The sequence below is a fragment of the Diceros bicornis genome, chromosome 12 (genome assembly GCF_020826845.1).
Source record: "Diceros bicornis minor isolate mBicDic1 chromosome 12, mDicBic1.mat.cur, whole genome shotgun sequence".
NCBI lineage: Eukaryota > Metazoa > Chordata > Mammalia > Perissodactyla > Rhinocerotidae > Diceros > Diceros bicornis.
The window spans coordinates 61,821,394-61,835,581 of NC_080751.1; the positions used below are offsets into that span (position 1 = coordinate 61,821,394).

At 36.9% G+C, this 14,188-nt stretch overlaps 1 protein-coding gene across 2 annotated transcripts in view; it reads left to right on the plus strand.

Annotated features, from left to right (window-relative positions):
* The window catches only part of WDR35 (WD repeat domain 35), a 55,772-nt gene that overhangs the window by 11,640 nt on the left and 29,944 nt on the right, over nt 1-14,188 (plus strand). The window contains exons 9-11 of one of the 2 annotated variants that reach the window (XM_058551744.1): nt 2,724-2,849; nt 5,388-5,573; nt 9,904-9,964. In XM_058551744.1, the coding sequence (XP_058407727.1) occupies nt 2,724-2,849; nt 5,388-5,573; nt 9,904-9,964 (373 nt within the window). The remainder of the gene's footprint in view (nt 1-2,723; nt 2,850-5,387; nt 5,574-9,903; nt 9,965-14,188) is intronic. The other variant, XM_058551746.1, reaches the window with a different exon arrangement.

A 14,188-nucleotide genomic window follows, 5' to 3' on the forward strand; every position in this document is an offset into this window, starting at 1 on the left:
ACACAAAAGCCCTCACCAGTTATTTTAGTATTAATATTTTTAATATATTTTAATAATTTCTGTAAGGATAAGAAATGGTGTCAGCTGATGCTTTTGAATTAATATCTCAGTTACCCACTAGAATGTGCTTAAGGAATAGGTGTTCTCTATACATTGTCAGCTAACAATATTTCTGGTAGTTGTAAAAGCTAAGATAAAACAAAAGCAGAGTTCCAAAGGTTCCTAAATAGTTAAAAATTTGAATTCTAGTTATTTCAATGTTTATAGCCTCCTTCTTAATTCACATTCTTTGTTGATTATGTTCGTTCGTTGCTATTGGCTTATTTATCATTATATTGTTTAATCTGTTTATTTTTGTTAGGTCAGCCTTTTCCTAGTAGAAAAACATGGATTCTAAGGCCTATTTGCTTTATCTTGCAAAATGATGTGTTATGTGTTAAATTGAAAACTGTAAGTGGTTTTTGTGTGGCTGTAATTGAAAGTAGTGAGCATAGTTCCTCAGAGTATATTAGTCACTTAATATTTTTTGAATGAATTTATGGGGGATTTATTTTTGGACCTGTTATTGTTAAGATAGGGCAGATAACTTGGAAGGAAGTTATCTGAAGATTTAAGGTTAAGGAAAACCTCAGGGTAGAATTTGCCTTTCATTCTGAGGGCTGGGGTCTTCCGGTTTCTGCACTGTGGTCTTAGCCCTGGCAGGGGTTTGTAGTCAGGTTGACCTGGCTTTGGCTTTGAATTCCGTGTCCACAGTGTAGTTTGACTTAGAGAAGCTATTTAACTTCTGAGACTCTGTTTACTTATTTTCTGAAATAAAGGTAATACCTCACAGTGCTGTTGTAAAAATTGAAGGAGATAACACTGAGAAAATGCCCACCACAGTGCTTAGTGAGTGCTTACTACAAGGCGGTTTTCTCTCCTGGCTGCTGCCACCACCTGGCTGGTTTGCAGAGTTGGGAGATGGCCCTGTTCTCCCAGTGTGGGTTGTCAGCACCAAGCGTGCTGTTGTGAGCGCCAGCTTGTTCCCTTTGATTTCACACAGGCAGCAGGACAGAGTGACCCTCCTAGAGTTTTTCTTTTCCCCATTGGCTTCCCTGGCAAAATGGAGTTTAATACATTAAATTAGATTTTAGGGCTTATTTGCTTAAGAACAAGGGATAGCAGTACAATTTGTTAAAATTCTTGGGATTATAGTGTTTTGTCAAATAAGTACAGATTAAAAATGGTTTCTTTTTATGGCCACATTAAAAATTTCTTTGCATTCATTTATTAACTCATTAATTTAGCCATAAAAGGTACTACATTTGTATGTGAAGAAATTAATTTGAATGCATGATACATTTATTTACTTAATACCTGTTTACCGAGCAGTCTATTAAAGGATAGGGAAATAAATGTGAATATGATATACTTAGTGCTCTCAAGTAGCTCACTGTCTGAATTCTCTGGAACCATAGAAGGAGGGAAGAGGGCATGAAACAATTTTTGAGTTGTATCTTGAAGGATAAATAGAAGTACTCCAGGAGGATAAGGAACAGTAGGACAGGGGAAGCGAAAGGAAAGGAGGATTTCAGGTGGGAGGGATGTTATATGGACCAAAAGTATGGGGGCCTAATAGTTCCCTCTTGAGGGAGAACACAGTAATTATGGCTGAATAGTTGGGTATTGAGGCAGAGAGAGTAGTTTTGGGTCAGATGGGAAAAGGCATGCTATACTATGCTAAAGAATGTAATGGTGGGAGCTATTGATTTTTAAAAATTATTAAAAATTTTTTAAAACAGAGTAGGATTTGATCAGATTTGTGTTCCGGAAAGATAAGATTGAATTTGAGGGGTAGAGGGTGGGAATGAGGAAAGAGATGAAAGGTAAAAATTGCAGGTAGGAGGCTGTTACCATAGTTCAGTCAGGAAAGGAGGCAGCCGTAGTGGAGGAGAGAGAGGAGCGGAAGCAATAGGATACGGGGCCTGGTTGGCTTTGCGGCATGAAAGGGAGAGGCAAGGCTTGAAGGTTCAGTTTACTACCACAATAATTCATTGATTCCAAGAAGCACAATTTTTACAACTCTAAAATTGAGATGCATCTTATAATCAAAGTTGTCCTGGGGGCCGGCCCCGGGGCTTAGCGGTTGAGTGTGCGCGCTCTGCTGCTGGCGGCCTGGGTTGGGATCCCGGGCGCGCACCGACGCACTGCTTGTCTGGCCATGCTGAGGCCGCGTCCCACATACAGCAACTAGAAGGATGTGCAACTGTGACACACAGCTATCTACTGGGGCTTTGGGGAGAAAAAGGGGGAAAAAAAAAAAGAGGAGGATTGGCAATAGATGTTAGCTCAGGGTGGGTCTTCCTCAGCAAAAAGAGGAGGATTGGCGTGGACGTTAGCTCAGGGCTGATCTTCCTCACAAAAAAAAAAAAAAAGTTGTCCTGTTTTCACTAGCAATGTGTTTTTTCTTTCCTTAGTTGTACATAAAAATGAAGATGCATATTTACATCTCTGACATCTTAGATTTAATGAAATTTGATACTGAATTCTTTGGCTATAGTTTGTAAATGTCTCCTATCATGTGTATATTTTTCACTGTAAAAATTCAAGGAAAATTATTTTGAAGTGAGTAGCAACCTTTCACAAAATAATTTTCATACACTTGATCCCTGTGAAGTGGTTGGTGGGAATTTGTATTTTATTTAATTGTGATACTTTAGGTTCAATATAATTATTTTTTTCAGCATCTGGGTACTTTGAAGGTTCCTGGAAAGCAGATGTCTGCACTATCTTGGGAAGGAGGTGGACTGAAAATTGCACTAGCTGTTGATTCTTTCATATATTTTGCAAATATTCGACCTGATTATAAGGTGAGTGTTATGAGCAGTTGTAAAAAAAAGGAAGCTGTTTTTGATGGAATAATTTTGTTATAGCTCACAGTATACTATGTATTTCTTGCATATATTCATAGCCTCTTTGTTTTAGAAACCAGCTGAAAGGAAGCTTTTTTTAGTGTGAAGACCTTAGGACTAGTAAACTTTTCTAGAATACTATATATAATTAGTAAAATACTCCAACAGTCAGGGTCTCAGCAGGAAACAGATGGCCCACTCAGAGGAATAATTGAAGAGGATTGATGAAAGGTTTATTACAGAGGTATACCAGCAAGGGATGACAAAGCAAGCATCCAGGGCCTAGCAACAGTGGGCAGGGTAAGGAAGTATTGTTCCTGGACCCCACGAGAGCTGTGGCTGTGCAGGAGGGGCTGCTTTGCAGGAGCACAGCCACTGCCAGCTGGCGGGGCAGAGAACGACTAGGGGAATAAACACTTCTGTCCATCTCTCTACCTGCTGGTGCCTTCTGTTGGCCAAACCCAACTGGAAACCAGAAAGCAAGGTAGCCCATGGAGTTCATAGAGGTCAGCCTCGAGGGCACAGATTAGAGAAGGGCAGAGAATGGATCAGAAGGGGAAAATGAGAATAAGCAGCATAATAACGCATCAATATTTTATCTTAGATTTAACGTTTGATCCAAAACAAGCTCTGCAGTATGAGATTGATCTAGTAAACTACTAAGAATATTTGTTATGAAAAACTTCTATATCTAACTTTTAAAGGGCAAAGCACCTTGGAGAAATGGGTGATTCTAGGACTAGGGCAGGGAAAATACAAGATAAGCCTGGAGCGTCTTGTAGTGCCCGAGAGTAAGGAAGTGCTCAGAAACCAAGAGGATGGGAGTGTGTCAAAGGGACAAGGGAGGCAGCTTTAAAGAGCTCCCGATGGCTAAAGCTGGAAGGATTTGAGAACAAAATAAATGATGTTACACTGGATTGTAACCTACATTATAAAATAAATGTCCATGCGTACAAACTGATATAAATTACTTAAATAAATGCGGAGAGGAAACAAATCTTCCTTATAGAAGTACTCTGATTTACTGAGACATTACCCTCCCCAGGAGGTGGAGCGTAGCCCCCTGTTTATTCCCCTAACTAGAGTGTGGGCTGCATTTAGTGACTCACTTCCACAGAGTAGAGTATGGAAAGGGGAAAAAAAGAGAGTACCTTCACAGTGGAGACACCTGGCAGACACTGCCTTGTCCAGGTGATCAAGGTCATCAGTGATGTCACATGGATGCCACATACCCCATGATGTGACATGAGGAGAAGAGCACTTCACTTCTGTGGTGGTCTTCCTAAAAACTGATAATCCCAATCTAAACATGAGAAAAGCAGCACACAAACCCAAATTGAGGGACATTCTACAAAATACCTGAGCAGTACTCTTCAAAACTGTCAAGGCCATCAAAAACAAGGCAAGACTGAGAAACTGTCACAGCCCAGAGGAGCCTAAGGAGACATAACGACTGAATGTAATGAATCCTAAATGGGATCCTGGAATGGAAAAGGAACATTAGGGAAAAACTAATGAAATCCAAATAAAGTATGGCGTTTAGTTCATACTAGTGTATCAATATTGGTTTCTTAGTCGTGACAAATGTACCGTGGTAACGAAAGATATTAACAATGGGGGAAGATGGAAAGGAGTATAGGGAACTCTGTACTATCTTTGCAGCTTTTGTATAAATCTAAAATTATTTTAAAGTAAAAAGTTTATTTTAAAAGGTAATTATGGTATAAAAAGTAAACATGGCTTACTTTGAATAGTAAAAACAGTCATCATAATGTTGACACTGAATATTGGTTTATTCAGAATTACATGTAAATATGTTGGGAGAGGGAAAGCTTTAAGTGTTTAAGTTCCATAATCAATACACATGTGATATGGAGATAAACACCAAAGAGTACAGCTAAAAGAGTTGTAAATGGCTTCCCTGGGGAGGAAATTAGGCAGAGGAGTCTGCATTTGTTTTGAATAAGCCATGTAGAATTATTTGGCTATAAACTATGTGCATCTGTTACTCTGATAAAAACAAATATAGAAAACGTGGATAGGGGAGAAGAGGCAAAGCGTCTGTTTTTGAATTTTGGCTTGGGGACCCGGAATTAAACTTTTGACAGGGGTCACTCTTCCTTTGTCCCCCATGCAGTTATTACTGACTGTTGAAAAATCTGAAATTTTTACCACGGAAGCTTAAATCATACAAATTAAAATAAGGAAAGTTAAACAAACTAAACTTATTTTTGCAGTACATTCTTTGTTTTATAACTGTCTGTATTACTCTTAGATTTTTTGTTATTTTAGTGAGAAAAGGTATTAAGCTGAATATTCAGTCCTTCTGTCTTTCTTAAGAATATGTTTTTTCAGCATTGATAAACCACATACCTGCAGTATTTCTGGAGTAAAAATAATGTGATTTTTCTTTCCCACTGTTAAATGTCCTTTCTCCCTTTCTCTCCCTTCTTCCCTCTTTCTGTTCCCTCCCTTTCTTCCTTCCTTTCTTCTTAGTGGGGTTATTGCTCAAATACTGTAGTTTATGCTTATACCAGACCTGATCGTCCTGAGTACTGTGTTGTCTTTTGGGATACGAAAAACAATGAGAAATATGTTAAATATGTGAAGAGTCTCATTTCTATTACTACCTGTGGAGATTTCTGCATTTTGGCTACGAAAGCTGATGAAAATCATCCTCAGGTAGGTATTCATGGATGTCTTAAAACTTAGATGGGTTAGCTACTTGGCAGAATTGGGCTATAGTTATCTATCTTCTCAAGCACAGCCCCTGTACTGGAAGGTACAGCAAAATATTGAGTCTATTGGCCATGTGTGTCGAGACCTCTGTTTTGGAGAACTAAGTGACTCTGTTGGTTCTGTGTCCCCTGGATTTTTCCTCCAGTCAGCTAATTGATTGGCAGTTCATATTGACCAGTTCAGTACTGAAGCTTTTTGTCTCCTAAATATAGTTAAAATACTACATTCCTTTTCCAAGTTAAAATTCCAAGCAAAAATGAATATCCAGATGTCTAGTATAAATGCTCAAGAAATTATGTAACAATGACCATTATAACACTTTGGGTAGCTTTGACATTGAGAAATATACTTTTATTTGGAGTTATATTGCTTTAAAAATCAGTCTCATACCATAAAATAAATAATATAAGTAATGCCTTTTTAAAAAGTATGCTAACAATTTAAATATTTGCAGAAGCATATAAACTTTTCAAAAAAGGACCACCATTGTCTTTGGCTGTGTTATAAATCATTTTATTTCATTAAAAAGTATAGAGCTTTTGGTTTAAGGCAGCCATTTGAACAGCCACATTGGGCTCTGTTCTCTCTGAAACTCACTAAAACAACAGTAAAGTTATTTTTTAAAAAGTCATAAGCCCATAGGGACCAGAAAGGGAGAGGAAATGGCAGCATAGTTTTGGAAGTTAGAGAGTAGGTGAATTATGGTAATTACCTTAGCAGACCTAAGAAAGCTGAATCCTAAATCATCAGTGGAGAAAGCAGAGAAGCAACCAGTTTACATCGCAGAATCCCAGAGAGACACAGGACTTGATGGTACCTGGTAGAGAAAGAAACAAACACAAAAGCAATTTGGAAGTACCAGAGATTATGCAGGGAGGAGAAAACTTAAACAAGCTTCCTAGATGCCTTTCCCTCTACTGAGCCCCTAGGCACCTGCCCTTCCACCACCTGAGGAGACTTGGGGTTCACTCTCAAGAGGATAAAAAGAGTCTCTGCACTGAAGGGCACCGAGCATAGAGAAGGGTGGAGGAAATCTGCTGAAAACAAGGCAGTTCAATGAAAAGTTGACCACTCAGTGTCCCCCTGTTGTCTTTTCCACTTGGTTCTCAGGACGCTGGCAGCTAAGCAGATAGCTCTCAGGTAGGAGGTTGGAGGAGTCCTTTCTGGAGAATCTGACCAGTTCAAGAGAAAAGACCTCTAAAAGCACTCGTAGTGGGAGTCCCCAAGGAAACATCCCTCCCAGTCCCCTTTGTGTGAAAACCAGAGTCAGGGAGGCCCACCCATAAACAAATAGATTCCAAACAGCTTTTTAGTGTCACACTCTATAAGCATGTAGACAAAGATTATCAGACATTTGAGGAAAACATCTAATTTAACAGACAGACAACAAAAGTAAACACAAGGAGGAAAGAGCTGGGAGGAAGCAGAGACTATGCAGAAGAACACTTCAAAAGAATCATCATTTCAAATTATCTTCAGAGTTAAGAGATATTACATCCATAAAACAAGGAAAGGATACTATAGAAAAGGAAGGTTTTGTAAATTACAAATGTGATAACAACAGTAAAAAATTTGGCAGAAGAGTTAGAATATAAAATGAAGGAAAACTATAAAATGGAGTAAAAAGACAAGGAAATGGAAAATAGGAGTGAAAAGATAAGAAAATTAGAGGACCAATCCTGGAGGTTCAGCATTTGAATAATAGTTCTAAAAAGAGTGAACAGGCAAAATGGAGGAGAATAATTCTGAAAAAAAAATTCAAGAAAATTTCCCTTGAGTTTCTAGATTGAAAGTGACTAGCTCAGTGAATAAAAATATTTCCACATCAAGGCACATCATTGTGAAATTTCAAAACACTGGGGATAAAAAGAAGATCCCACAAGCTTTCACACAGGAAAAACAGACATCACAGGATCAGGTTTCCTAATGGCATTTGCCTTGTCAACAGCAGTACTTTGGAGAATTTCTTTCAAAATTCTGAAGGAAAATGATTTCCCATCTTGAATTCCATGTCTTAAGCAAACTACCAATTAAATTGAAGGTAGAATAAAGACATTTTTAGATGTACAAGGTCACCAAAAATTTACCTTCCAAGCTTCCTTATCTTAGAAAGTTACTTTAGGATATGGTCTACCAAAATGAGGGGTAAACCGAGAAAGAGGCAGAAAGGATAACCCAACAGCGATGGTCAAGAGTGGTACCAGCTGATGGTTGTGCACGTGCCTAGGGAGTTATTAGATGAGAGCAGCTCATGTGGTTCAAAAAGAAATTCAAGATGAAATTAATAGAATACTTAATGTGGTTGAACATTTGAGGGGAGACATACATAACTGGGGGGGTCCCTGGGGACTTGAGTTAGTAATAAATACAGAGAAAACTAAGCAAAGAGAAAAAATAAAGACAATTACCAACTATAGGGAAAGCAAAATGTGCTTGAAAGGAGAATAAATCATGATACACTTGACTCAGGCTGTGAATAGCATTTAAATAGTCAAAATGATGTACTCACTGGATTTTTTTTTTTTTTAATTTTTTTATTTATTTATTTTTTCCCCCAAAGCCCCAGTAGATAGTTGTATGTCATAGCTGCACATCCTTCTAGTTGCTGTATGTGGGACACGGCCTCAGCATGGCCGGAGAAGCGGTGCGTTGGTGCGCGCCCGGGATCCGAACCTGGGCCGCCAGCAGCGGAGCACACGCACTTAACCGCTAAGCCACGGGCCGGCCCTGGATTTTTTTAATTAAAAAAACTTTTAAATTGAAGTATAATAAAATATAAAACCCTAAATTCTGATCTAACAAAATTATAAATGGAAAGATGGAGGGATGGAAGTGTGTTCCTGTGTGATGGGAGACTGGGAAAGGGCAGTGAAAGAGAGCCACGTACTTTGCCTTTGATGGTGGGAAGTCTATAGATAATGCCCCAAATGGAAGCAAAACAAGAAGTAGCATTATAAACATGTGGAGGTAAATATCAAAAGGATGAGTTAAAAGAGCTGAAAGTAAATACTGTACGAGGCAAGAAGTGGGAAGTTAGGGGAGGGACTTCTATTTTTAGTAAGAAGTCTTCTGGAACTGTTTGATTCTTTAAACTATGAGCATGTAAATGATAAGTGAATTTAAAAAATAAAATTTATTTGTGGTGTTTTGTGGCAGTAAGTAAGCTTATTATAAGTAGTAAAAGAGTAAATTATAGTATTTTAGTATAATTTTTGGCATTTAGCATATTTTTATGAAATTAGACAAGTTTTACTTGAGATGCTGAAAAAAGAAAGTCTGTATGTAAACAGTACATAGAGAACTGGCTTATTTGAAATCATTGTGCTAATCAGTAAAATGTCTAAGTAAAATAGTATTCTTAGTACAAGATATAGAAAAGGTGACTAACAGTAAGAAAAACAAAATTATCACTTTAGAATAATGTGATATTAAATGTGCATTATTCTTGATTATTTTTCCTAATGTTAATCATTGATAATTATTTGTGTATGTGTTAACTAATGGGCATTTTAAGTCATTTTCACTAGGTTAGATAATGTTTTTCCTGAATTAACTGAATTTTTTTGAATTTCTCATGTCATTTATATATTGCTTCCAAGGAGGAGAACGAGATGGAAACATTTGGTGCAATGGTAACAAATTAAGTTGGCTCTTATATAGCGGGTTATAGGATAAAAATGAGTTTTGAGGTAATAGCTGATCAGGAATTTTAGAAGTATAAATAATGACAAGTAGCCAGTGTACTTATGTTTCTTAAGTGGCCTCTTAAAAACCACAGTGTTCTGTTACATTGAGAAATCAGCCTTGGTTTAATTTGAATTCATATTTCTTTATTTTTTAATTTTTTTGTGTGAGGAAGATTAGGCCTGAGCTAACATCTGCTGCCAATCCTCCTCTTTTTGCTGAGGAAGATTGGTCCTGGGCTAACATCTGTGCCCATCTTCCTCTCCTTTATATGTGGGACACTTGCCACAGCATGGCTTGATAAGTGGTGCGTATGTCTGCACCCGGGATCTGAAGCTGTGAACCCTGGGCTGCTGAAGTGGAGCTCGAGAACTTAACCACTACGCCACCAGGCCGGCCCCTGTATTTCTTTATTTTTAGTGCTGTAGATTATCTTTATATTTGTCTGCTATTCTTTGCACTTAACAGTTTTATCAATTATTTGCCAGTTAGTGATACTTGAAAAAGAGATAAGCATGATGTTTGGCGTCATTTCCTTTGTTGTACAAAGCAGGAGTTCTGATATTCTTTTTGTTTTATTTGTCCACAGTTTGTGCTAGTTCTTTGTAATTCTATTGGAACACCCTTGGATCCCAAATACATTGATATTGGTAAGGAAATGTTAATATTTATTCCCTCTTTAATCAAGTTTTATTTGTAAAACTAACTTAAAAACCTAGCAATGCTATTATTAATTAGAATGGTATTCTCTAAAACAAGAATGAGCAAGTATACTTCTTGATTTGCCAGGTCCAGTACCAGTTTATGCCTGTTGTCATGGTAAAATTATTAATAATGCTCAATTTTCTCAGAAGTATCCTGGTTAATACAATAATTATAAGGTTAGTCTGTCTAAAATCCACAATAACCTCACAACTGCTATACTGCCATCATTTGCTTTAAGTGGGAAATATAATTGTATAGGAATTGGTATGCAAAGTAATGATTAGTATGTAATAAACTGAGGATTATAGAAAGAATTTTGCCATTAAATCACTTTTATTATTAGTACACTGCTTGTAAATACCTCTCTTCCATAAAAAACACTTTAGTTGCTTGTAAAAGTGAGTTTGCCCTTTCCAGATTTTTGTAATGAAATCAGTCTATTAATAGGGACAGCTTTCAAAAATTCTTGACTTTTTGTTTTCAGAAGATATTTGTTACTTTAGATTTACCATTCCCTCTACCCAGTGGCTATGGAAGAAACATTAAAAAAATTCCAAATCTTGTTCTAAGTATTTTGTTAAAACTCAGTATCAGATATTTTGTTGCCATTTCACTATAACTCCCCAAAGTAATGATTTTTTTACAAAGTGTGTGAGTAGTTTATTGGATATGGTATTAGAAAAATTATTAGATTTCAAAAATTGAAAACCCATTGAATTATTTTCTGAATCTGAGAACTAGTCTTTTTTTTTTTTTTTTCCCCCAGATTTCACATTCAGCCTTAACAATCAAATGTTAGTGTCTGCCTTCTAAGTATTTGTAATTTGCTAAGCTCTTGGGATGATACAAGCAAATGTGAGAAATACTGGCCTCAAAGATTTTATGCTCTAGGGTCTTGGTAACTCACTTCTGTTTATTGAAACTTTTCAACTTTGTGGCTAATGTCCGTTGTTACATAGGTATGTTTATGTGTTTCTCTATTTACCTACATACTTAAATGTTAGTGTTCCGTGTTAAAAGGCTTAGCTTAAAATTATTACAGACTCTTGTCACATGAATATCTTCTACTTATTGGAAACATAGCAGTCTCTAAGGGATGAATTCTGTCAATCTTCAGATTATATGCTTTTTCTTTCAGTATCAAAAGTTTTAACATAGACTCATAATGATGATAGGGTTAACCTCAAAGTAATTTTGGTCATAGGTAGTCTTTGCTTAATAAAGCCAGATATAAATCCTTCACCTTCATAAAATGGCAAATGCTTGAGGGCATGATTATTTGTATTTTTGAGTCTTGAAACTTTTTTTTTTGCAGTCTTGCTCGCTGAAATTTTAACAAACAGTTCTTTCATTGGTTTGCAGTAAACTCAGCCAAAGACTCAACATTTTTGTTTCATACATATCCTGTAAAATTCCTTTTTTAACTTTCTATGTCGAATTTTCATGAGGACTGGAGGCTAAAGCAAACAAAGCATGTAACTGATATTGTCCTAGAAAGTGTGATTTTTGTTTTGTCCTAGAAAGTGTGATTTTTGTTTTGTCATCTACTGTTCCTCCTGACACTCTCAGAAATTTTAAAACGGACTTTCTGCATTATTAGAGAAGTTTAGTTGTGGGGCTCTGTTGTACGGTACATTGGTAGGAGTTACGTACCCCTTTTTGTGCTCTTCCTCTGAGCCCTCGGAATACCTTTGGTGTGCTTCTGTCCAAAGCACTTATCTGCACCATGGTTATTCATTTTCTTGTCTGTCATCCCCACAAGATTTTGAGCTTTTTAAAGATCTATGTCTCATTCACTTTTGTATCCCCACTGCCTAACACTGTACTTGCCGTGTAACGAATGTTTAATGAATGTAGGAAAATATTTAAAATATAATCCATTACTTTAGAAACCATCAGTGAGTATATACTGTTTCAGGTACTGTACTGGGAGTGATAAGAAATTAATTATGACATTTCCTGTAGAATGTCTAAGCAAATAATTAAAATATAGTTAATCTGTGGAACAATGACTTGCTCCCTGGCTGTGTGCTCCGTTTGTGCTGGGTGCTGGATAAGTGGATATCAGTGCGTGAGGATGTCAGGGACATCGTTTCTACTTAGAGAAGGTTTCATTTGCACTGAGTTTTGAAGGGTAAGTATTTCTTCGGGTGACGTTTTATTTATTTATTTATTAATTTTTGTGAGGAAGATCGGCCCTGAACTAACATCTGCCAATCCTCCTCTTTTTTCTGAGGAAGACTGGCCCTGGGCTAACATCCACGCCCATCTTCCTCCACTTTTTATATGGGACGCCGCCACAGCATGGCTTGACAAGTGGTGCGTCGGTGTGTGCCTGGGATCTGCACCGGTGAACCCGGGCTGATGCAGCAGAGCTCGCGCACTTAACCGCTTGCACCACCGGGCCGGTACCCTCGGGTGACGTTTTAAGGAGAGCTAACAGCATCTGCAGAGGAATGAAGGCAAGAAAGGCACCTGAAAAGTACCGAGTGCCTGTGTGCAGCCCTTCTGGCGGGAGCTTATAGGAGCTTTCTAACGATGGTCTGTAACACATGCCCTGAGTCTTCCGCATATTCCAGAGAGAGGTAATTTGATGAAGACATTTCAGTGCAGTTTTAGTTTACCAGGTCTTTAAAGGGCTAAGAAATGAATAAGTAGGAAAGTGGGGGAACATTACAGATGTAGACATTTATTTCAGGCTCAACATTAAAATATTACAAGCAGGCTTTACTTGTATATGAATTCCTAGATTGTTTTAAATTATTTTACATCCTTGCTTGGCTAGTAACTACTACGTATTAAGCATTACAAAGTTCAATTAATGAAAGCATGTTACTTTCTTTAAAAATATTTTTCCAATAATCTTCCTAGATATTTTGAATTTTTTCTTTCCAGATATTGATTGAATAGTTGAGGACATAGAGTGCTTTTATCCTGGTTTTTTTTTGTTTTCCTAAAATAGTCTATCTATTAAAATTTGGTCTTCTAATTTTTTCCTAGAGGCTTAGTTCTAAGAAACTAAGAACTAATCCACTTGGATGGGATAAGTCTTTTAATAAAGATCTAGCATAATTTATGTAGATAGGATTATCTACCCATGTGAATATGCTGAAATTACTGCCATATTGATTCAAAAGAACATATGTTTTAGATATATTTGTATTTGCTTTTTGTATTGACTAGTGGATTTGTATATGGTTTTATTATAAAAACCTGTGTAGGTTATAAAAGTAAGAGCAGTAATAGCAACCACACCTAACACTTATTAACCCTTAATGAGAGGCAATATGCCATAGTGGTTAAGAGCACACATTCTGGAGCCAGATTAACTGGGTTTGTGTCCCAGCTTCTAGCACTTTCTAGCTGTTCAACTTCAGCAAGTTATTTAACCATTCCATCCTTCAGTTTCTTTATCTGCTAAATGGGGATAATAATAATGCCTACCTTACAGGGTGGTCATGGGTTAATATATGTAACGTATTAATTATGTATTATAATTATAATGATATAATTAATATAATTATATTAAAATATATGCCTGACATTTAAAAAAATTAAGTAAATATTGGCTTTTAAAATTATTATTATTTTTAAGCATTGATTCTATGCCAGGCACTCTCTTTTAATCCTTAAAGCAGCTCTATATGATTGGTATTATTATCATCTTCCATTTGCAATAAGTAAACTGAGGTTCCAAGAGAGTGAGTTTATCTAAGGCCACAGAGTTAGCAAGTGCCTGTGATTTGAATCCAAGGAGTCTGTCTCTTACCATGAACCACTAACATTTTAATTTTGAATGAATCAGGCTAATGATAAACTCTTGTGATTATTTAAGATGTATCAAAAAGAAAGGAACATGAGTATAGTTTATAATTGTAGGTAAACAATGTGTAGAAAAATGCTTTTATATAAAAGGAAAAATTATATTTTATTAGAAAGCAGTTAAGGTTTATGAACTTAACTGTAGTTCACACTAAGGGCGTGATGGTTACTGGCATTGGAGTATCCATGGTAGAATTAACTAAATATTTAGCAAATGTCTTATGATTTAATAAAGACAGAGTCAAGGAAAGCTGAGCGAAGCCTGGGCCTGGCACGCTAATTCATCCCACTCAGCGCTCTCCTGAGGGCTTTGCCGTTCTGCAGGATTGGCTTTCAGCGAATTGTTC